This window comes from Triturus cristatus, chromosome 2_2 (assembly GCF_964204655.1).
Source record: "Triturus cristatus chromosome 2_2, aTriCri1.1, whole genome shotgun sequence".
NCBI classification, from domain to species: Eukaryota; Metazoa; Chordata; class Amphibia; order Caudata; family Salamandridae; genus Triturus; species Triturus cristatus.
In genome coordinates, this window is record NC_140582.1 from 1068798925 (window position 1) to 1068823773 (window position 24849).

The 24849-nt window shown below is 43.9% G+C and overlaps 1 protein-coding gene across 2 annotated transcripts in view; it reads left to right on the forward strand.

The window, feature by feature from the left end:
- FAM53A (family with sequence similarity 53 member A) overlaps window positions 1–20295 on the forward strand; it is a 100984-nt gene extending 80689 nt beyond the window's left edge. For both annotated transcript variants that reach the window (XM_085642587.1, XM_085642586.1), the window contains exon 5: window positions 19149–20295. In XM_085642587.1, coding sequence (XP_085498713.1) covers window positions 19149–19475 — 327 coding nt within the window. In that variant the 3' untranslated portion in view covers window positions 19476–20295. The remainder of the gene's footprint in view (window positions 1–19148) is intronic.
- Window positions 20296–24849: the final 4554 nt, after the last annotated feature.

Below are 24849 nucleotides of genomic sequence, written 5' to 3' on the forward strand. Positions count from 1 at the left end.
TTGCATTCGGGTATTTCTTTATATGCACTGACGAGATCGTCCTTAGCGTTGAAATTGATTTTATCACAGCATGTACTAGTAGTTAAAGTCCCCAAAACTAGAAACTACTACACTTTTATGTGAAAGAGTGGTTCAATGGTTATTGCAAGCAAATCCTGTTCACATACCATCGCTTTCCTTAAGATCAAGCGTTTATATCGAAACCGGTTCTATACCATCTCACTTAACAAACCACTGGGTAAATCTGCTTCCATGTGGAGTCCTACTACATCCTTTCTCGAGGTCCTTGGCAGTAGGTGTTCTTGTGGGCATTCCTGACGGCTTGTTGGTTGGATTTGCCCATATTGCTCTGCAAAACGTTACATTTAAAGGCTCCACGTTGCTGAGTGAGGAGTGAAAGTGTTAAACAAAAATCTCTCGCACTTGTGCATATTTCAGAATTTAGATTTTTCTGCTGAAAAGACAAGTGTTTAGAGACGTGCTGCATGACTGACATGGGGTGGCAGGTGTTCTGGGGCTTAACGGCCCTATTCATTGCTGCCTGCTTTTTCAAGATTTCTTTGCATGCTCCTTTCTTCCCTCCTCACCCTTTGTGCCAGTTCTCATTTTAATAGGCAACGTGTGTGTAGAGGAGGAATGCTGAGCTATATGTGAACAGTAATATGCGTGAAATATTTGTGAAAACTGCCCAGGCTGGAACCGGTGCTTGGGAAAGACGCATGCCAACGTTTGCAGGACTCGCTCGATAATTGTAAGGCTTCTGAGTATTGCCTGTGCAATCTAAGGCCACTTATGATTGATTGGCTTCATGAGCTTGGTGTGACCTCTCGTATTTTACACATGCTTTTCTACGAAAGGCTGCTTGGCAGTCTAGCTGTACATAGTTTGCAGTGGGTAATTCCCAGCTGCAAAGGGTCAACTTATTTTGTGTATGTTGCACATGTTGTGGTACAAAGTACCACTAAAGACTGCATTTGCCAGTTACTAGACAGGCTATGGTCCACAATTGTGATGCATCTAATTACGAATTTTTTTTTTTTGTACCATTTTGGAGAAAGGTGGCGGTTCTTGTAAGTGGTGGGTGGGCTGAGTTGTGATCTTCCAGCCTAACCTGTGCGAAATGTGGCTCAGCTTTGTGTACTGGCTTCCAGTGAGAATTAAGGTCTTTCGGCCGTCTTTCAGCTTGAATCATGGTGGCTGTCCAACTGCAAGTAGTTCTGCTCACATGGACCTTCTCTTAGAACTGCTTTATTTTTGCTCTTGTCTGGAATGTAAGTGTTCTGGGCGCTGGTTAGCATATAATCGTGTTCACCCATCTCCTAATCTCTTAAACTGGTTCAAAACTTGTAGGCCATTCCTTAAGGACATGAGTATCAGAAGCCCTAGTGTTGGTTGGGTTATGTTCTTTGACCCCTGTTCCTATATTTTCTTGATCTGGTTTGTCATTTACCGTGCATGGAACCCCCATGTAGCTTTACTTTTTAGAGTCCTAACTCCTGAGGTGTTTGGGTTGACTCCTTATCCACCAGGCAGCCATACACTGTTGAAGTATGTGCAACATTTCTGGACTCTATGCTCCCCTATTGTCAAGTACCTAGTTTATTGGGTTAGCATGCTTTTGTGGCGATTAGCTGGTTATCACTTACTCCCTAACCACAGAGCTCTGTGTCCAGGTATGGCATCTGTTTATTCCAAGCGGTACAAAAGGGAGTGGTGATGGATCAAACCCAGATCTGTTGACTGGGTGTGTTTGATTGGTTCTGATGCTCGGTCCGTCACCACCCCATTTTGTACCGCTTTGTTCGCCATAAGTTGGCAGGGTATGCTCCGACGTGAGTCCCTTGCTCCCTTTGCCACTGGATTCAAGCAAGCCTGGCTGAAGACGGCTGAAATGCCATAAACCGGTCCTAGGAAGCTCGTTTCCGGTCCAGGGAGGCATAGCTTGGCAGTTCGGGCTGGACTGTTCCCATGAGGCACAGGGTCAGACTGATTTGCATATGGCCATGTCTGAACTGGGGTGGCAGAGTGGGCCAAAGAACGGTGATGGATCAAACCCAGATCTGTTGACTGGGGGGTGAGTGTTTGATTGGTTCTGATGCTCCCCGTCATCACCACCCCCTTTTGTACCGATCTTTTTATTCCTACCTGGCCCTTTAAATAGTGCACTAAAACGAAGTACATTGTGTAGAGTCCAGGGAGACCCAGAATAGAGACAAAAGTAGTTGACACTAACGCTCTATTTGTGGTGCTTTGGGCGATCAGTTTGGCTTATCCGAGGGCATTGCTAAGCATTTGTTGTACTTCGAGGCATTAAATGAGACCTACACAAGAATAAGACCAATTTACAAAAAAATAACAGACTTCCTTTTTTTGTGTGTTTTTTTAGGTCTCGCCTATGCAGCGCAAATGCGATGCTCTAGGAGATGTGATTTAGAAATTGGTCAGCTCTTTTCAAGCACTCGTGCTTGTGCTGGCATCTTCCTTGTGGGAGCGAGCTGCGGCGCACGTGCTAATTGAAAACAGATGGCCCGTTCGCCGCTGCTCGCTCCCGCAAGGTGGATGCCAGCACAAGCACGAGTGCTTGAAAAGCTTGAATTAGCGTGGTTGCTTTCACCACGCTAATTCGAAACCAATGTTAATTAGCGAGTTTGTTTCGCTGCCGTGCTCAGGGTGCCGGGAGCAGCGTTTGACCAGCGCTTGTTTTTAATTAAGAGTATCCAGAACATGTATACTTTTCTTTATTTTTAGAGACGTGTGTATTATGGATAGCTTTGGGCTCCCTTTCGCATCAGTGTCAAATGCCCAAAGAATGTGCTGCCATTTTCTGCCCACCTAATTTATTCAAACATTCGAGTCTCTAATGCTAGTAGCTCTGACCGGATAGGCGCACGTTTAAAAACAGACTAGTTGAATCAATTGAGGTCTCTAAAACAATTGTCCCTCTGTACTGATCTATATTTAACACTGTACTTTACTGCTTTGGTCTAGTCATGTAATGAATTTGTCACACCTCGGTGTAGACCTTGTCAAAAGATTTTATACAGTGGGGTCTAAATGACACCTAACAACTTATTTATGTGCTATGTTCTTCGTGTGCCATTTACTTCCAAGTGAAATGTATCTGGCTCACGTAAAGACTGCGAATTTGGAATGTACCTCGAGACATTTTTCAAATTAACCTATCAGCCTTTATTGAAACAGTCTGTGCATGTTTTCCCTGTCTTACTCTGCCACGAATAAGTCTGCTGTTAAGCCTGGCTCTTGACTAGCTCATCCCTGCTTATGAATATTCATGACTCTAATGTAGTGTGTACACTGAAACAGGCTGTCATGTTAACGTAGACCCAACAGCTCCCTGCACCGGGCTGGTTTGAAACATCAGGTAGCAAAAGTATGCAAGCACCATGGCAGCGCAGAGTTCAAAGGTGGGGGAGAGGAGGTCAAGCGAGTAGTTGCAGGCGCGCAATGCCCATAGGGTTCAAAGGGCAGCCTTTACAAACCTATTTAAACCAAATCAACCAGAATTCCCAGGACTGACTATGTGGGACGTATACCTCATAGACCATATCCACATAGCTTATATTGCTATTTGGGTTGTGCACTGAATTATGCTTGTATTTTCCTATAGTCTCAAATAAGCCGCCTCAATCTCCACACAATACTATTGCAAGTTACCGGCGCTTCGGAGTATAGTCTTTCAGATATCGGTCTGGACCATCCTCTATACCCTGCTTTTTCATTCTTTCACTCTATTGTAAATGTTTTCGTTTTAAATGTCAAAATTTGGCATGTGTGATCCTCGCCTAATGTGCTGCCTTCTTTCTTTTTGTTTTTGAAAATTAGAGAAAAAAAACTAGCACTGGCATAGCCAATAGGTCTCGCTTTTGGGACCTTATAAGTATTTAGTTATGCAGCACAATATCCTTGGTGCAACAAAATCAACTGTTGCATGGCTAAACACTTATAAGGTCCCAAAGGCGAGACCTATTTGCTATGCCAATGCTTGTTTTCAATGTAATATTTTAGACCAAAAACATTGCTCTACAGTAAGTACTTTTGAGAAACAAATTTATCAATTTCGCAAAATCTTTTGTGCGCAGGTCCGCACCATTGAAGTCCATGGAAGAAAATAGAAAAATGCATTTAAAATCACAGTTGGATTTCAAGGTTAAACTTTGGGATTTAGGTAAGTATCAAGGCCAGGCCCAATGTTATACCAGTGGATTTGTCTGGAGCATCCCAGATGGGGCTGGTAGCAGGGTACTGAGGTTGTTGTTAGCTGATGCGCTACGAAGAAGCGAGGCACTGGAAAACCATTGCACAAAGGGACTTAAAGGAAAGTCTGTGGGGTCGCACTCGAGGGAGCAGGTCGCAAGGGCTTCAGGACCATGGCTGGATCATAGTTGCAAAGGCTGGCCAGGTGCAGAGCTAATGGGTCTGCCAGGTGGTGTGCGTCAAGATGTCCTCGTGGTCAGGAGCAGGCAGCTCGGAGGAGATTCCGAGGCAGCTGGACTACTCGCAAAGTGGGTCTCGGAGTCTCGATGGAGTTGGACTCCAGATTGGATTCTTAGTCTTGTACCATGAGTATTGGCGCTGCATGGCTCCTGTAGATCCTGGTGTCTCCACACTTAGAGGGGAGACAGATTTAGTCCTCCGGAGCTGGTATGCCACTTTTGGTTTGGGTGCTGCGTCTGTCGCCAGGAATCGGCAAGTTGGCAAAAACGGATTCTGCGGTTCGGTTCCTGCGGCTGCAGGGGAGCTGTACCTCCACTCCAAGTGATTTCTTTGGCCATTTGTAGAAGGCTGGAGGAGTTCTGGGGTTCTTGAAAGCCTCGGAGTTACAGGACAAAACAGCACACCCCAATTGTCCAGTGTCCTTGAGGCAGTAGGCATGGTTTGGCACCAAATTTCTGCAGCATTTCTTCAGTCCTCTGGTCAGCAGCTATTCTTTGTCCTCTGTGTCCATCCGATCGAAGTTCAGGGTCTAGGCATGCCGCATAAATACTAAATGTAGGGGCATTAAAGGGGGTGACAGATTGTAGGCAATGGGCTACCTTCTTTTAGGGTGTCTTCATGTAGAAAGGGGCACTATCCTGACCCTAATAGGCTAATTCCCTAACAAACCAAGATGGAGGGAAAGCAAGAGGGCTCCACATCACCTGCCCCACCTTAGTTCTGGTGCAGGCAGAATGGGGACCCACCTCTTAATGTTCCCACCTGTCCTCTTGCCAAATGTGGAGCAGGAGAGGAAGGTTTACATCCTCCACTATCTGGAGCTGCCTGGGCCGCATTTCGAAGGCTGCATCACTTTATTAAGCTTCCCGCCCTGCAAGGTCATCTTGGCCTGGAGGTGGTGTGAAGCACCTCAGAGCAGGCTGTTTCAAGGCTTCAGAGCACTGGCTGTCACCTCATGAGTTCAGAAACCTGTCTGACTAGTCTTAGCCAGCCTTCCACCACCAGAGACCAACCCCAGTGCTTGGTAGGTTTTCAGGGATCCCTCTAAGGTGTCTCCGATGTGCATTTATTAATAAATCTAGCACTGGCAACAGTTAGAATTTATTAATATATGTTTGGTACCAAACATCTTAGGGTACAGTGAAGCCATCATGGAGCTAGGAGACTCGTAATGACAAATATCCAGCCCATGTACTCTATGGCTTCCTCGTGCACTTAGAATAGCAAGGCCATCCGTTGATATTGGTCAGATCTGCCCATGCAGATATGTCCACACAAGATATATAGTGCACCCTGCCTTAGGGCTAGAAGGCCTGCAGTAGGGGTGACTTACCTATACCTCATGCAGTGTAGGTGGACATGGAACACGTTTCTGTGTGCCATGTCGACTCTTTGGTTTTCTCTGCACCAAGACACAGCCTGCAATGGCAGTTTGCACGATCTTAGTGAGTGGTCTCTGGGGTGGCATAGTTGGTGCTGCAGTCCCAGAGGACCCTCTTAAGTATCAATGCCCTAGGTACCATTTACTGGATACTTACTGGGGTAGCTGAAGTTTTGCCAGTAGACTTAGTTTTAGGAGAGAGATCTGGCACCGGAAACCTGGTTGGCAGGGACCCAGTCCACTTTCATTTCAAAATCGCATCCTACACCAGGCAAAAAGTGGGGGCTACCCAGGTCAAAACAGGCACTTTGCTACAGATGCCTTTTTAGAGACTCGCTCCATCACACAGTACTTTGGGCGAGCTTGTCCACCAATTGCAGTGCACTCTGTAGCAGGTGCCCAGTCTGTAGTTGTGGTACTAAAGCTTGGTAGGGAAAGGTGGCCCTACAATCAGTATTAGTGGCTGTCACTTTACACTTTTTTTTTTTTGTTTGTTTGTTAGTTTCTTTTGGTTCAGTGTTATTATGGTGCTTGCATTTCCAATGTTGACCTGTATTAGGATCCGCAGCTACTCATTTTACCACGCTTTAAGAAAGGCGGACTCTCCCTGTCCAGCCAAACCTCTTTAGCAGTCCTTTACATTAAGCATGTCCCACTATACGTCCATGCTGACTCTATGGCTGTTAACGTTCCTGGATATATGAACATGAGAACATAAATGTTGGGGGGAAAATAAAGGTTCCCATGATAATGGCTCAGCAAGCATGGTTGTCCATTTGAATAACTGGTGATTTTTGGCATTGTTGTATTTAAAGTAAGACTGCAGCAGCCTGTAAGTTTATGACGATCTCAAGTGTTGTGGCTAGAGAAAGAAGTTTACAATGAGCTGTATTGACTATCGGCTGTTTGTCTGCTGTCTGCCTGGTCACACTGCAGTCTAACATGGTAATTGAGTTTAAGTTACCAAGTCAGCCATTTTGTACTGTCTAGTGCTGCTTATTTCGATGTCAGACTATGAAAGCCTGAGTTACTCTGTGGCTTGGGTTGTACGCTATTACTCGAAATAAAATTAGTAGAATTTCCTAATCGTGTTGACATTTGAATTCGGTTTCCATAATGCCATGCCCAGGTGTCCGCTGCGCTTCTGCCCAATGACTGCTTTCATTGTGACCTGCTCTCAAAATGCTTTTCTCTGTGTAACGTCTGGCATCCCACTGGTGACCTTTTTAAGATCGGTCTGTCTTCTGCGTTTGCAGATCTGTGATGTTTGTTTAGCTACAAAGGTCACTTGTGGAAGTTTTCCCAACCTCTCCAGTTGTCCTCGTATTCGTGTGAACACTTCCAGCCAATACACCGTACAGCAGAAAAACCCCTTCCTGTTGCACCTACTGGTTATTTATTTCTAGCGCTCAACTGGCATCAGGGTTTGCTCTTAAAGACGAATTAACAAATGCTTTATTCCGATCCAGTTGCTCGGAGTTTTTGGTTAAGTTTGACAGCTGAAAGATTGCAGAACTAGGTAGAGCTTCGACTGGTCGGCCAGAGCCCACGGGCAAAGGATGTGATGTGCAGCCGCGCATTCTAGCTCGAACCTGGAACAAATCCCTCTGGGCAGACGTGTTCGTGGCCGTGAATCCGAGATTTCAATGCCCCGGCTTTGAGTTTAGATTACACAAGCCCAGCTAATCACTGTGGCTGGGACATTCCTTGAATCCAATTCAAGGAAGCGGCAGCTGCCCGTTAAGCCTTGCGCACCTTGTCCTGCGGAGGCGGCCCCCGGCGCAATCTCCCATGGCAGGAGCACAATGCCCTTTGAGTTTGAAGAGTAATTTGGTGGCGCTTGGAGCCGCCTGCCCGGGTGGCAGCTGAAGTTTGATGCACATCTCTCCTCCCGTGTAGGCAGGGCGCCTGCAAGCAGCTGCTCCCTCCCCATTCTGCATCTCTCGCCCCTTCCACAAAGACACTGTGGCCCGACAAACCTACCGGTTACAGACTGGTCTATGGGCTTAATGAAGTTGAAAGTTGGCACGCATCTTCCTCACAAATCAGAAATGTGCATTTTTCGGGAGGCGTCGCGTGTTTAATGAGCTCTTGCTACTTCTGTAGAGATCCTTTGTGTAGGGGCCTGCACTGCTCTTTTGGGCAGCAGTGCCAGTTATCCACTCTTGTGTTCGTTTCAGTGAGAGAGCCTTCAGTGGTGTGCTGGTGACGAGAAAGCGGGCTCTTCTTGGAGTCTACACAATAAATATAGCGAGCTTTGAAATCTGCAGCAACTCCTCTTGTATTGGTGGTAAGCCGTAGGCACTTCCAAAACTTGAAACAAAAGCGCCCTTTATGTGCAAAAAGACTGTCGCTGAAAATAACGTAACTCGGAATCCTTTCCCCCCCTATCGAAATAATGCCGTGGACTGTAAATCTTGCCAGCAATCAATAAGGAATGAATTGACTCCATGCTGCTGGCGGCTCCTTGGCGCTGCTCCAGGCTTTGGCGTTCTCCTGCCATTCGAGGGATCCGTTTAATGCCGCGAGGAGAAACCCGAGAGATTCGCGCACTCTGGGAGTAAATGGGCCCGGCGAGCTTGAATAGCGAGCCGCAGGCCGGAGCGGGCCATTGGCGCGGACCGCGCGCGGCGCTCGCCGCGACCCTGCCAGGTTGGGGCCCGGCCCCTTCCTCTTCAGCGACGCTTCAACAATCAAAGGTCTCCTTTTCATCCTTTGTCACCCCGGCGAGCATCCATTTTAAAGTTCAAATTCCAGCAGGCTTGGGAAGAGGGGAAGGGGCGGCGGGGGCGTGGCTAGGGATGATAATGGAGCATCAAAAGTGAGCTGCAGACAAGCCAGCACTTTGTCCTGTGACAGGAGGGAACAGGCTGGGGGTACTTAGCAGTGAATGGGCGCTCCAAGGCCCAGTTTTTTTTCTGGACCAGTGAATGAAACATTGGCGAGGTGGCGGGCTCGGTGAGCATCTGCCGCTCTGCTTCCATGTGGAACGTCCGAGGCGATCACAATGCAGGATTGGGCCAAAAATGTCATTTAATGAAGTGAGACTGTGTCCCCGGCTCCTCAATGCTTGCAGGGCTGAGGCAGGCCGGAGTGGCGGTATTTGTGATTTAGGTGACTGAAGCAAAGGACGCTGTGGACGGTCGCTTTTCACACATTTTTCACCTGCTGAAATGTTTGCAGTGACATCTCTTTGCGTCCCTGGAAAGTCGCACGTTAAATGACCCCACGGCGCGCCCCCACTGTAAGCCTCCAGGTCGGCTTGTGTGCTGTTTGGCACGGAACCATAAATGCCAGTCAGATTCGCTGTGGAAATGGCGAATGAATGAAGACAGCTGCGTTTTGACACTGTATGAAACGGCGTGATGCACTTAATCCCCCAGCCCAGAAAAGCGGCCGACAGATGTTTCTTGAATTCTTTATTTGAGGCGAACACGCTTGAAAAGAAGTGAACGTGCCTCACCTAGCTTTAATACAGCCATGCTTTTACAATGGTTTAACGAGTGTTGTATCCACCAGAGCACTGAGGGCTTGTCCATTGATTAAGGAATGGGCGTGAAACTGACAGATGTGAAGTGAAGTACTTTACATTTTTCCACTTGCGGTTTTATTATGCGCTACTTGTTGTGAACTTCTCCAGTTTTTGGATACAATTTAATTTCTAGAACTTTTCACTAGTTAGTATCCGTCGTCGGATACGGAGATCTAAATGTTTGCATAGATTATACTTTTACATAATTTTAACTTGGTTTGCATTTCATTCTAAAGTCTCAATGTTGTCCAATAGCAGGTTCACCAAGTCAAAGGCACTCCGTGTATTATTGATCAGAGAAATGAGCTGCTTTCTGTAAAAATAACATTCTTTAGAGCAAAGAAAGAATGGCCCGCTCCGCCATTCACCCTTGTTGGGTGTCAAACATGCGAGACCTTCGTCTCGGCAACAGGCGCATTAACCACCAGTGCAGTCTCAACTTGCTGTGCATACGTCATGAGTAGTTGAATGCACTATATCACTCACGATGCCTTTTGTTCGCAGAAAACTGTACGGAATTAAAATAGAGTAGGTGCTGTCTAATGCATTGCTCAAACTGCTTCATTCTCCAGTCCAGATTAAATAGTCACTCGCTCAGCTGTTCGGATACATATTTTTCACAACAGTCCTTAAGTCGAGCAGTTTCACGTATTTCTTTTCTCCCCATGGTAGGTTAACCTGCTGACTTCCCCCCCCCCCCCCCTCCCCCTCATGCCCCCCCCCAAAAAAAAACTGGTCTCCAGATTAGAATATATTAAAGATGCTGCAATGTCCCTTTCAATTTTTCCCCCAATCCGTGCTATCTATCAACACTCGCTGCAGGGCAAAGGGTGCAGACATTGTAGGCCCACTTTAGTGGAATAAAGCTTATTGAGCTAGGCCCCAAGGCCTCTGTGCTTTAGTTAAGGGCCGCTTCAGAAGGCGTTAATTTTTCTGGTTGGAACTTTTCTGGTTGGAACAGATACCACAGTCCAGTCCCTAACATTCTTCCAGAGTGCTGCTTACCTAGCTAAACCCATGCTTTACTCAGGCTCTTTTTCAGAAGATCTGTAGGTTTGCGAAGCTCTGGTACATGGGTTGGGCTAAAGTTACAGAACTTTTATTTAAAGATTGATAATGGGTCATTTGCATGGATGCATAATGAGTGCAACGTGAATGTGGGTTATTTTATGTGCCCCACTGCATGCTCTGTCCAGGAATCCGTGGATCTTTAACCTCCAGCATTTTTTTTTGTCCATGTGCATTTGTTAATTACACTCCACTGGCAAGAAGACCCCCTCCCCTTCTAATTTTGTTTCCAATAACAAACCCTCGTGTCAAGTTTTGTATCAGTGCCTTATGAAAATCTCTTAATATATGACATATTCTGTTAATGCTGTCACTGTTAGTCCACCCAATTGCTGTTGATTTTAGTTTGTTCTATTGTCTTCAGCACTGAGGTGGCCCGTGGGGTGAATGTTTGTGTCCGCTAAAAGTTACTTTGCTTTGCATGTGAGGCTTATGCAGTGATTCTGTACAGATGTAAAAAACAGATATGCAATAAAAACCACAGAACAGTGCCAGGTATGTAATTCATCTAATTAAATAGGCTAATATTTTCTGTTGCAAAAAATATTGAAACGTGCAGTTTGTGGCACATTGACACTGGAGATTCTCAACTTTGGCTGTGATATGGGTCTATAGCACTCTTTCAGCTTTTGTGCTGTAATAAAAGCATGAATTTAATAGTGCCCGTGAACCAAAGAATAGGCTCCTGCGCCGTATTTTCACCATCTTCATGTGTAGTATTTGTTGAGATGTACAGTGTGCTGTGCTCTTAGTACTGTCTGGCTAGGGGCTATGACTCATGAAAGACCAATGCTAGTCATGAAACCACACCAGGCTCTAGTTTATACCTAGTACTACATTAACCTTAAGTGCACGACACTTCTGCTAAGGGCAACCCTCAAAACTGCAACGAGTTGCACCCTAAGCTTAACCTGGTGTAGTGTAATGACTCTTAATTTAGGGTACTGCAAATGTCAATGAAATGTACCTTCGTGGTGCTCCAGACATTTCTCGTGGTTCTTACATTTGGGATCTGTTTTTACACTGGTATTGTGCACGCGCACAAGGAAAGCCCCTCTCCCTTCAGACACGCTACTGAAATGGAAAGGCTGAGCCATAGCCCAGTCTCCACCTTTCATTTGGCCTTCGGCTAGGGCGTCTGATAGCAAGGTGAATTGTCAAAATGAAGTTACTAAATTTGCTGATTTTGTTTCAGTGCAAAAGCCTTTTTTTCTTTCATTTGATTTTAAGTCTTATTCAGTTTCAGTTTTTAACGTCTTTATTTCGAATATTCTTCATAAAAGACAAAATATTTACATACATATAAATAATAACAATATTACATAATCAATGATATTATATGAAAATTAAGCGTAAAGAACAATAAAACAAAAAGAATTAAGAATTGATTAAAACCTCAATTAAATTAAATATGTGCATAAAGACGACAAGAGAAGATTATTATTGAACAAATGCATATAAAAAGACACAACATCAATACTGGTCGGAGACACAATCTAGTAAAGTAACGTACTATATGGGTTTTTCATGACGGTATGTTACAAACTGTCTTAGACCTTAATAACCAAGCCCATCCAAGGAATTTGGCCAATCCAATGGAAAGACATTCAGAGGTGTTAGTTCTTAGAATGAGCAAGGCTTCACTGCTCGACCGGGTCTTTAATCTATAGCATATAGGCTTTAGCCACTTGTGGCGTGGTTCACGGTAAGCATTACAAACAAACAAGAAATGACCTATTGTTTCTTTATGGTCAGTACAACATGGACAAAGTGAAGTCGCCGGCTTCTGCCAACCACTGGTGAAGGCCCGTAATGGCAATGTACCTAGACGGAACTGAAAGTAAAGTTTCCTATCTAAGGTTTTGACAATTACATCCCAAAAGCACTCGGTATGAGGGACTATTTTATGTAGCAGGAACAGACCGGTCAGGTTCGGTTTCTCTGAAAGAGCAACGTGTTCATCTTTAACCATAGACCAGAAGAGAGATTTAAAATCTTTCTTAGAGGGAAAGATGTGAGCGCCCGGCTCAAACCACAACTGGGGGAGGCCCATTCCGATAAGAGTGTTTCTAATTGACTTAAACCATGGAATTTCACCTGCCCCCTGTTGTGATCTAACATCCTGAAGCTCTTGGGCAAACATGGCAAGTTCCGGTGTGGACCATATTAGTCTCCATAACGCCACCATCCTGTACTGGGCTTGATGTCTAATTGAATGGAACCCCATATCCATCAATAGTGGTAGAGCGGGTGTTGATGGAGGAAGACTGACTAGGTTTCGGAAAAATTTGTTCTGTATCCTATCAAGGACAGCCAGGTCCACACAACCCCATATATCAGCCCCGTATAATATGGCAGAGCTGATTTTTGCACTATATATTTTAAGAGCGGGCAATACCCTTTTGGTCAGAGAACTCCGCTGCTCCTTCACCAGACAACCGGACAGACGCGTAAATTTCAAGCTAAGCGCCGCTATTTGCGCTTTCCAGCGTAATCTATAGTCCATTGTCACACCAAGATAGGTCATAACTTCAACCTGTTCCAGACTAGACCCGTTCATCGTAACATTGCCCCTCTGTGGTTTTTTCGTTGTGAAGACCATAAATTTGGTTTTGTTGATGTTAATTTCTAAATCGTTCTCATTGCAGAAATCCACAAATTTGTCTATAGCTACCTGCAGACCCTTCTGTGTTTTAGCCAATATGAGCGTGTCATCAGCAAAAATTAAAAGGGGGGAATTTAGTCCCACCCAGTGATGGGGCATCGGTAGGGGTTTCTGAGAGAAACTTAACCACTTCATTAATAAAAAGTATGAAAAGGGTAGGGGCCAGGACGCAGCCCTGTCTCACTCCACGAGTCACAGGGAAGGGTTCTGTGACCTGGCCCTGGCGACCCCACCTAACTCTAGCAAAATTTCCCTCGTGCATCCTGATGGTAAATTCTAGGAGCGCAGAAGGAACTCCCATCTTTCTTAATGCAGCCCACATCTTTCCTCTGGGGACCAAATCAAACGCTGATTTGAGGTCCACAAATGCAGCGTATATCGTGCCACCTCTCAAAAACACAGTTTTCCAGTAGATCATAACAAATCTTAAGATCTGATCTACAGTACTAATGTGAGCCCTAAAGCCAGCTTGTAATGGAGAGAGAATGTCAGCTTCGGTCATCCAGGTGTCGATTTTTCCTAAAAGCATTCTAGCCACTACCTTTTGTAGGGCATCAATAAGACTGATGGGTCGGTAGTTTCCAGCATCAGTTTTGTCCCCTTTTTTATACACGGGCAGGATCTCTGCCCCTTTCCATGAATTTGGGATCCTGGTCCCTCTAGCTATCGCATTTGCTAGGGTAGTTATGTACGGAACCCAATGCACCTGGTCATACTTAAAAAGGTCCGCTGGGACACAGTCCATACCGGGGGCCTTACCGTTCTGGACTCGTTTAAGAGCAACTACAGTTTCTGTTTCTGTGAAGACAATGTGGTCAAGTATGGGCACCGCAGTCTGTACACTGGCATCTTCCCAAGTGTGGGAGATCCGTACCGTGTTACTAAACTGCGTCGCGTAGTGCTTGACCCATTGTTCTGCAGGCACATGGTTAACAGGGACTTTCGAGTCCCCAGTCCCACCCCACCTCACAACCTCCCAGAATTTTTGTTGGTTAGATGAGGTGCTTGCTTGGTATAAATCTAACCAGCGCTGTTCGTCCCAGTTGGTTTTTGCCTCTATAAGTACTTTCTTGTAATTAACCCTAGCTAGCCTAATATCATTGGCTGACTTGGATTTAATAGCAGCTATTAGGGTGCTATGGGCAAGACGACAAGATTTATCATACCATTTGGTCCTAGTTGGTACTGGACCATTATTCCTTCCTTTTGTGGGTTCATTAAAAAAAGTTTTAATCTTATTAAACAGACTCATGGATCGACCCTATTTCTTCCAGGGAAGTGCCTTCGTTAACTATGGGTACCATCGAATTGGTGGCTGCTGAGACCTCCACCGCAACCCTTTCTAATACGGTAGGGTTGTCTATAAGCCTAGTCCAGCGTACCCTTCTACAGTCATTCGTGAGAACAGCCTCGGCTGTAACGGTAGTGGATGCAGAATCCAATCTGAGACCCTCATTCAGTAGTAATTTAATTGCCAGGGGATTATGGTCACTTTCAGGTCTTTGGACTACTTCCATATCCTCTAGGATTTTCCAAAACTCTATCTTTATTAAGAAGTAGTCAATACGGCTCGAATGCTGGGAATTGTCAAAAGTGACCTTTCCCATCGAATCTGATTTAGTTCTACCGTTAGCTGCGCGCAGATCCCATTCAAGGCAGAGGCCTAACCACTGCATTGCGGCCTCGGTAACTTTTTTAATTGGAGGGATGGATAATGGTGGAATATTCCAAATTTGATCGATTTCCCCATATCCTTCTTTGTCAAGACTAGGAAAAGGTTCAAAAGAACAATTAAAATCACCTGCCACCATTATACATTTGTCGCTAGTAATATTGTTTAATAGGGAATCTAAATCGCTAGCTGCTCTCGCAGGCTTCCCACCAGGTTGCCCTCTTGCATATATGTTAATCAGAAAAAAGTCCTCGTTATTTTTACCAGACCATTTCAAGGCAAGAATATCACTACTTAAGGTAGGAATGTCTATAATTTTAAAGGCTAGGGATTGTCTGATCCAAATAACCAGACCACCTGAAGGACGACCTTTAGGTCCTTTACAGGCTGGTTTATAGTAGTTAAGATAGCCAACCCGAAAGATAGCATCAGTTGACCAGCTTTCCCGTAAAATGATAACATCAAAAGAGTCCACATAAGAGCCCCAGTCATCCTCAGACATTTTCCCTTTTAATCCCGCTATATTCCAAGACAAAACTGTGAGGGTATTACTTGTTTCTTTCGGCAAGTTGTTAAATGGATTCACAGTCTCCTCAGGGACCAGGGGTCTATATGTGGGATTTGGAAGTTTTACCCTTTCTACCTCCCCTTGGGAATTACCACTCAGCCCTGTTACAATCTCAGCCCTGGGAGATGGAGTAGGGTTAGGGGAACTCAGTACAACTTCACTCGGCCCGGGAATTGGTAGTAGATTGTCAAGTCAATCCACACCTTCCAAGCCGGATAGCGGAGCGAACCGGTTTGTGAGGTGCGGGTGAAACAAAGGGTAGACTGGGGTATCAAAGTGAAATCTCCCTCTTGGCCTGTCTCTTCTAGAATGTTGAAATGGGGTTTGGGGTCTACTTGTTTTTAAAGCAGGATAGAAATAATTCAACAATAATGTTTGCACATCCCCAACTCTTCCGAATCTAGGTTCCCTGCTGATAAATTCAGCCACCCATGGCTCTCTGAAACTTATCACCACACAGTCCCCCTCAAGATCTTTCTTACCATAACCTATCCAATCCACCCTTCTTACATTAAGAATTTCAGGATTCATGTTGGGTGGAAGCGGGCGATTTTTATTAAGCCAGAATGTTACTTTATTGTAGAGGTCCTTGTGTGTTTCTCTTTTACCATCTACTAAAGGAGCCACGCCAGTTAAGATGATGGTGTAAGGCTGTGACTCTGGGGGGAGATTAACACATTGTTTCCTCGGGATAGGTTTGATATAGGGCCGGATGTTTTGGTCGTGACTGCTAAGAGTTTTCTTGGCCTGGGGTTGCTTTGCGGCCTTCTGTCTAGGTGCACCCTCAGAGCTAACTGTTTTCTTGGGGGCCGATACAGTTGTTGGCTGCGGGGCTTTTAACGTAGTGGGTCCCACTTTTGAACTTGAGGCCCCTGCTTTGTTATTCACCAGAGTAGACTTCGATGATGACAGGGCAGTGGGGGGCAAGCCTTTGGGGGCTAAACTGGCAAGAGTTCTGTTTGTAGATGCTATATTATCTTTAACCAACCTATCCAAGGAATCCATTTTTGTATTCAATAGTCTTGTCCTTTCGAATAGTGGTAAGAGCAGGGATTTCATTAGTAACTCTATCTTAGCCAGAAGTATGCCTTCTGCAATACTAACTGTGGTATTATGGTCTTCAAGTTGAACCACCACATTAGTATTAGGCAACTGTATAGGTGAATCAATAGTACTTCCCGCCCCCTCAATATGTTCAACTAAGTCGGGAGAGTCTAACCTTTTACGTTTCCCAGGGTTCTGTGAGGGTAGAAGTTGTGAAAGGGGAGGGGAAGTCACTTGCTCCTTACTGATATTAAGATTAGGTGAGTCCGAGAGACCTGATTTCTCTCCAGGCTGGTCTAAAAAAATAGTAGTCCCTCCATTTAGCATATTATCATGTGCAGTGGTATATGAGCTATCTTGACCCATCCCCGCTAACTCCACAGTTTGGGTCTCAGGAACAGTTACAAGCACTAAATCTGTATTAACATCATTGCTATCAGTGTCTAAAAGGGAAAGCGGAATGGGGAGACTGCCTCATTAATTTTCCCAAGAGGATCGCTTGCCTGTAATTATATCTAGTGAAAGACGTTTTTCAACTAGAGCGATTTCTTTCTCCAGTATGGCAGTAGAGCGTTTATAAAACTGGTCAATTGTACCCGTAAAAGTGCCATTAGAGGTGGAGACCTGGACTTGCCTCTCTTTGCCAGATCTTAGGGTCATCTTTAGATATACAAATAACCAAATTAACACCAACCTCAGACCTCAAATTATGTACAATAATGGGCAAAGTTAGGTCAAAGCGGTTATACTAACAATGAGGACACAAGCCTGGTTATGGTCAGATGCAATGTTTACAAAATAAACATTTAAAACGTCTGTTAGGTGATACCATGAGATGTTATAAATATTGAGTGGTAAATGTTAGGAAGGTGGCCCGGCCCGGCCTCACACGGCCCCTGACGGCCACAGACGGTCCCGCCCTTGTCCCGGCCTTCTCCCGGCGAGCTCCCGCGCAGCGGTATTCACACGTTAATATATGGCTCTTACGGTGATCACCCGGTCGTTGGGGGCGGGGAGGGAGAGCAGCCCAGGTGGAACGGGCGGGGTTACTGGGACTCCTGGGAAATGTAGTCCCAGCCCTCTTGCTCGCAGCCCTCAGCCCCTGTCTTACCCCAGCAGCAGCTAACAGCCCACGAAGGAGAGCGCCCCTCTGCGAAGCGGGACCCGCGCAGCAGGTTCCGCGAGGCGTTGGTGCAGATGCAAGGAATCCACGGGCAATCCAAACAGCAAGGCAGGTTTGTCAAGTCTTATTTATACATGGGGACAGAAGATTCCAGAGAAATGTGCCCTTTGAGTGTTAAAGGGCTACATAGCAAGTGGCACAAGAGCTTGCTGGTAACGACACATGGCCCGTTGCCACGCTGAGTGATTGCTAAGTAACAAAGTTGCTGTGGGCTTGCTTAATTGCATTCCATTTTCATCAATTTAACGGGTAAGATGATTGGGTTTCTTTGCAACCACAGCATAGCATGTTCATGAACCACATCCCTGCCAAGTAGATGGTGTGATAAAGGCTTCAACTTGCACTTTGCTTCTTTAGCACAATTCACTGTCGTCCAGGGAGACAGGGAAATCTTACAGCAGCTACAAAGTCATCCATTTCTGACCTCTGACTTTCCCTGTGGTTTTGCCTAAAACTGCTTTCTGTACTTTTGGGCAACGGAACACTGAAGCGTGTATATATAGAATGTGTACCTGGCCAAATTTAATTCACCTTTGTCTTTATTTTATAATCCTTTTTTTTGGCTTGCAGTTGCTTTTAGTTTACTGTTGGCAATTCAGAATTTGCAGCACCTTCAAGTTACAAAGTTGGCCTGCTAGAAAGTGGCTTACCCAAGGGCCTGTGTTTGATTTTACACATCAGCAACCTAAAGCTAGTCATTTAGAGCAGGTTAGTAGGACGCTAGTTCTCGGCAGGGGATTAGTCTTTACCATGCAGGTTCTCCGAAATTGTATTGCTCTGTGTACCTCTGTATGGGTCTGTAACACATTTTAGTCCGCACATTGGGAAATGGGGATTACTTGGACATGACCTCTGTTTTAACCTCCAGAAATGTCTTTGTGAAATAGTTGACCTTGTTTAAAATGGTGTAGATTAAAATAGAAACGTAAATGGTTACATTAAACTTTGCTTTAAGTTGGTATTTAAATCGCAAAATAAGAATTTGTGCAGTGCATGAAGTTGGTGCTTTTTTCCCGATAAATGGTTTTGGTTGGTATGAGAGCAATTTATTCGACCATACTCAGTTTGTAGAATTGCAATCCTGTGGTTAATTTTCTCAATTTTGCTTTTAGTGGGTTACACGACAAAAAATGACCTTGCCATTGGACATTTTTTCGTGCTTTGTACCACAATGATATGGGTTTCATTTTGTTCCAGTCCTTGAAGCTTCCCTAATCGAACTTCAAATGTTGGTTTTTGTCATTTGAAACCTTCTACTGTCAACAAAAAAGAGGGGGAGGATAGGAGTTGATGGTAAATCAGCTTTCTGAATACCCTGCCTTTCATGTGCCATATACTCCTATTCCATCATTCACAAAAGTTCACTAGGACACGGTTTCTGAGTATTGTTTACCAGAGCTCTCCAGAAATAGCTGCGACTAAACCAGGTAATGGTCTTTATTGGCCCTGGGGTCCTGTATTGGACCACAGGAAAGATATGTCGATATGGTAAATAGGAGGCAGCAGTAATTTCTTAACTGATTATCTTGCTTGAAAAAGCCTAAAAATGTGAAGAATGACACTTTTCTTTTTAATTGCAGACACTGAAAAATTCCAAAAGCCTTTGCTCCCTAGACTACGAGGAAGATATTGATGACGACCCGCACTTGAAGACAATAGTGTCATCTCCTTGTGACTCGAACGACCTTATGAACATTATAACTCCTGGCTCCAGTCCAATGAAGGAGCAGTTAGAAGAAGCTAGGCATTTTGTGCAACATCCTGTTGGCCACAACTCAAGGGATTACAAGAAAGCAGCTGCTGTGAGTGAAAGTGAGGAAGACACCAGTGATTGTGAGAGCATTGAAGAGGGTATCTTTCCACTTGACTGTGGAGACTTGGACCTTGAGCAGATTGAAAACAACTGAGCCTCAGCATTCAATGACTGAAATATATAATGGTGGACTTTCTCTTTACTCAGTCCAGGTCTCTGGATTTCTAGATCTGCTGCCTTGGCCTTTTTTTAGAAGACATTTCAGGCAGGGTGGGAAGTGACTATCACCTGTTTAATATGTTGATCATTGCATCGACAAAAGAATTTTGGTTAAATGTTATTTTTGAACATTAAGGAGTAATTTTTGATTAAAAATGGCCTAAGATATTTTGCGTTTTTACGGCTTTTACAGTTCTGAAGATAGCATCTCTATTTTGAAATGAATTTTCAGAAGGGCATTCTATGAAGTGATATTCTACTCTACACTGATTCTGGTGTGGGTAAAAGTTCCTTTTTTTATTCAGAGCTTCATGTGTAAAAGAAAGGTGAACTTTATACGTCAAACTTGCGAGCATCAGGCAATATAGATTGATTGAAACTCTTGGTTGGCTACTGGTCCAAACTACTTAATTGCCTCCTTTACGTTGCATTGTTATACTAAGAAATAGGTACAAAATATTTTGACACATTCAGTCTTTTTGATCAAATGTTGTATTAACCTACCGGGTTAATGTCCATGAATTCACTACTTGACTTTTTTTCAGCCTGAGCAAAGTAAGCTAGTTAGGGGGCTAAAACCCTTTAGTAAGTGCCGCCTTCTCAGTCCTTCCGTTTTCTGTGGTTTAAAAGAATGTACAAGAGCACTTGAACTGTTGTAGGAGACTTTATGATCAGTTCACCAGGAGATGATCCATTCAACAAAGCAGGAGCAAACTAGTCATTGTAATAAATAAAATGAAAATGAGCTTTGCTAATTTGTTTTGATTTTGTTTCAAAATAATGGTTTTAAAGGATTTTGCATGGTAATGTAAGCCATTTCAGTCCAACATAGCTGAATTTCATGAGTGCAACAACTTGTTCTTTAGTTTAATGGAGGTGTGCACCTTGACTTGGAGACCTGGAGTACCACTCTTTATTCTTTAAACATATGATTATCTTACATGTAGTAATTTTCCCAATCCTCCGTTTAGGGCGCGGCGCTGCACCTCTGACGGGTCAAGTGATTTGAAAGATTGTGATCCCTAAGAAAATTAAGCTACCTGAAAATGTTGAGATTGTTTTCCATGAGTAACTTGAAAAGATGAGCATACATTAAAATATTCAATCTTTATCTGGTAGAGAGTATATAAATCTACTTGGCTATTTGCCGATCTCCTGGCTACACATGGATTGCTTCTGTTTTGATTTTATTTTTTGGAACTTAAAAGTATTTTGGCTACCACAGAAGTGATCAAGCGTAGCAGGTACGGCTGATCGTCCAGAAATATATAAAATAGTTAAATATAGCTCAGTCAGTCTCTCTACTGTATCTTGACTAGTGTCTTTAGCACTGTATAAATCAAAAGGAGGGAGAAAGAAGGGGTATGACCCACTCAGCTTCTTTACCCAAGACGTTTCAATATCAATGGGGAGTGGATCACAGGTCCTGAAAGAACCAGGGTTAGCAACAGCAATGCTGTTAAGAAACCCTCAATCACGTGTTGATTCGTCGGTGGAAAGTGGCGGTATGTTCGATAATCCGCCTTTTGTTTGACAGCGTGACCGCATCATCATCGGGTTAATCGTGTGCTTCCTCCACCCGGAGGTGATACCTCTGGTTATTTCAGTTGTGATCAGAGAATAGTGCTCAGTGAGTAGTGAAATGTGAGGTGATAATCAAAGGAGTTAAAATAGACTCGAAACACCAGTTTGAAACTTTATTAAACCTGGGTATGAGTTCAGTTTAAAAAGGGGTGCATGTGTGTTCTTTCAGGACCTGTGATCCACTCCCCATTGATATTGAAACGTAGTGTCTTTAGCAGCCACACTTCTCATTGAATAGAACATTGAGGATTTCTGCCTTGAAGGTGTTAAGACTAGAATATCTGAATCCTGTATCTGGAATTAAGCATCCAGATGTGTTAAGTCAACCATTGGCTTTGTGAATACGTAGGGGAGTTCTTACCTACAGTACAGATTAACTTTTGGTGATTGACGAACAAAGCCTGTGTATTGGCCTGGCAGATGTAAGGTACTACAGTACAGAACCTAGAATAGCTGGGTTCGCAGAGGGGAAAATAAAACTCATTTCAAACTTGCAGAGTCTATTGTACCAGAGAAGTAGCTTTGGTGGACTACACCTAGTGCAGTAGATTTCTCTCCAACCTAATCGGTCGTAAATGTATTTTTCCTTCCTTTTAGTAGAAAACTACTAGCTGAGGTTAAAAAAAAAAAAAGCTGGTAAGTCAATGCAAAATAAATCAAGACACTTGACCTACCAAACATTTGACTGCCTTGCTTCCTCGGAAGTCAGAGCAGCCTAAAATATTGCCTCTCTAGTGGTGATTTTTATGGGTCCTCGGTGACCAAGAACTGATTCCAGTCTCCCTGTCAAGTGCCTAAGCCAAAGGTTTTTTTCTCAATGTATCCTCCTAGAAAAAAACAATCCGTATTTGGAACATTTATTCTGCTTTGAGGCACAGATTCTTGTGTTGGAGTTTAGCTCTTCTGACTTTTGTGGAGAATGTCTCTTCTTCCTAGGTGGAAGCTCTATGCCAAATGGACTGCTGCCACGTATGTCAAGCCACCTGCTCTAATGTAATTTTGTGAATTTGGAGTAAATCGGAGCAACGAGTCCACCCAGACGAACCATAGCTGTTTGTATTTCCCCATCAGGGGAGTTGTTGGAACACACATTTTCGATGACCATATTTAACTTGCACACAGTTGCATGTTTACCCACATATGCCACAATGTGCCTGTTCAGTATCGTGCACGCAGAAAGTGCTGTGCCTTTATTAGTTTGCTTCTGATGGTGGCCATAGAAAGGAAAGAAATTGCCTTTCTATTGTATGTCCTAAATGGAAGACACCATCCCTTTGGTCTGCTTTAACTCTAACCCTGGAAATCTAGAACCCCTGGCGATGAGAGAACTTTTGCCTTATATGGAATTCTGTATATATTGAAACGCCCCTAGACTGGGGATTCACTATTCTAGAGTAGTGGGATCGGGAACTTCGAATTGCTGAAAACCATGAACATTAACCTGGTCTCAAAGTACACACTAGTAATGCAGATTTAGTTGCCGTATGCATACCATTTAGCAAAGTATGGTCACAGATGCACTTTACAAGAACAAGCCTATCAAAAATGGAGAATTTTCTTTCCACGTTCCCAGCATCTAATCCAGGTGCCTCTAGCATCTGCACTAACCATTGGTGGTTTTCAGTTTTGTTTACAAAGAAGTCTCGAATCCAAAATTGAGTCTTGCTCTGCTAAATCTAGAAATACCATGTAGTGTTGGCACCTATTTTCATTGTGTCATCATCCGATATATACAGATCTTCTAATCTTGCATTTAAGAGCGCAGTCTTGTATTGTACTACTGCTGCTAATTTTCCTGTTTGGCTTGAAAAATAATCGAGGTTATCGACAATCTAATGAATTTACTGCTCCAGCTGGTTTATATTTCATTTTTAATAAATGGGCAGATTTTCTCTTTGAAAGAAAGGGCAACCGTAAGCACCGACTTAGACCTTTGTGATGCTCTTTTAGAAGACTACGCTGGTAATCTGGTGCTAATAATTTGCTGTAATTACTGGAGTAATTCATGGTCATATATCTGAAGCCAGCAGTAGCAAATACAGTAGTGCTCAAAATTAGGAGTTCGGATATAAAAGCTCAAATTTGCATTGGTCTTTGGCCGAGTTCCTTTGTGCACCATTCATCCACATCAGCCAGTGATGACTTGCAATACATGCTCTAACAATAGTCAAACTTCGACCTGGAAAGTGTGCTCCTGGACTTGGTTCCCCAGTGGCAAAGATGTTGAGCGCTCACTGTAGATAACCAAGCTAGGGGCCAGCTTTACAAATCCTAGACATAGCGACTCCTATGTAGCGAATTTTAAGAAATAGCTACTTAGCAATGCATATTTCTTGTGTACAAAGACCTACCAAATGGGGATATGGTTGCAAAATACCGGATTGCTATTAATGAGGCTGATCTTCAAATAGTGAGTGTTGCATACTTTGCCCCATCCTTCCCCCTCTAAATCATCCCAAACCTCACTACTGTGAATTCCCAAACATCCTTCTCAAACTTCCCTCTCCTTTTTTAGCTAATTCACCCAACTAACAGGTGCATATTTCCCCCACTTCCAATAACTTATTACTGCCCTTTTTCTAACTCATTACCACCATTTCATCCCGACTCAAAACGCCACTAAATGCACAAGAACTCAAGAGCACACAACTAATCTTCAAGGTGTTAAAAATGTATTACTAATCTACTTACTAATTAACACTAATCTTGGGTTCCGGAGTCGCATGCAACCCGCCACAAAGCGCTTCAGCACCTCATTGAAGGAAGCATTGGGGATTTCTGCCTCTTTAAAGGTGCTAAAACTTAAAGAATATCGTAATCCTGTATCTGGTATTAAGCACCCAGATATGTTGTCAACAGGTGGCTTTGTGAATACGTCCGTCGTTACCTACAGTACAAATAGTGTTGTGTGTGTATGTGTGTGTGTGTGTGTGTGTGTGTGTGTGTGTGTGTGTGTGTGTGTGTGTGTGTGTGTGTGTGTGTGTGTGTGTGTGTGTTAGTTACACACAGGACCAGAACTTGGAGGGGAAAAAGGCCGGATAGTATTACAATCTGCTCATGGAACGTCCACGGTTTTAAAGCTATGGACCAGGATCATGAAACCCTAGCCTTTCCAGCAACAAGACAGGATCTTGCTCCAGGAAACTTGGAATATGACTCCAGCTCCAATTCCAGGATTTAAAGAACACCACACACTCGCAGAAAGATTTCATCTTTTGGGCACGCGCGAGGCGGTTTATCGATAAATGCTGCCCAAAAGTATGATTGGTTAACTGAAGAACTGGATGCTGGGGTTAACTGGGTACAAGTGATTAAAATTAGTGGCAAGTCCCCACTAAATAAAATGGCAACATCTACTGATTAATGTTTTACATTCATCCAGAGAGAAAGACCCAGAAAGAAAAAGATTCTACTTTAATGACCTTGATAAAAGCAATGCAAAGATCTCATGAGCAATGCCCTATGTTCATCTCAGACTTCAATTGTAATCTCACAACCAAAAATCGGATAGAAGGAAAGAGGCTAGTGAACTAGGGGGGATGAATAATATCGAACAAACTAGAAGACCTTGGATTGACAATTCTGAATGGTAACACAAAGGGAGACACACCAATGGCAATAACACACTTGAGTGGTAATGTTCGTTCAACAATAGATTTCACAAATATTAGTAATCAGTTATTCCCTTGTACTGAAACGTTTCATATCGTCCAGCGCATAGAAAG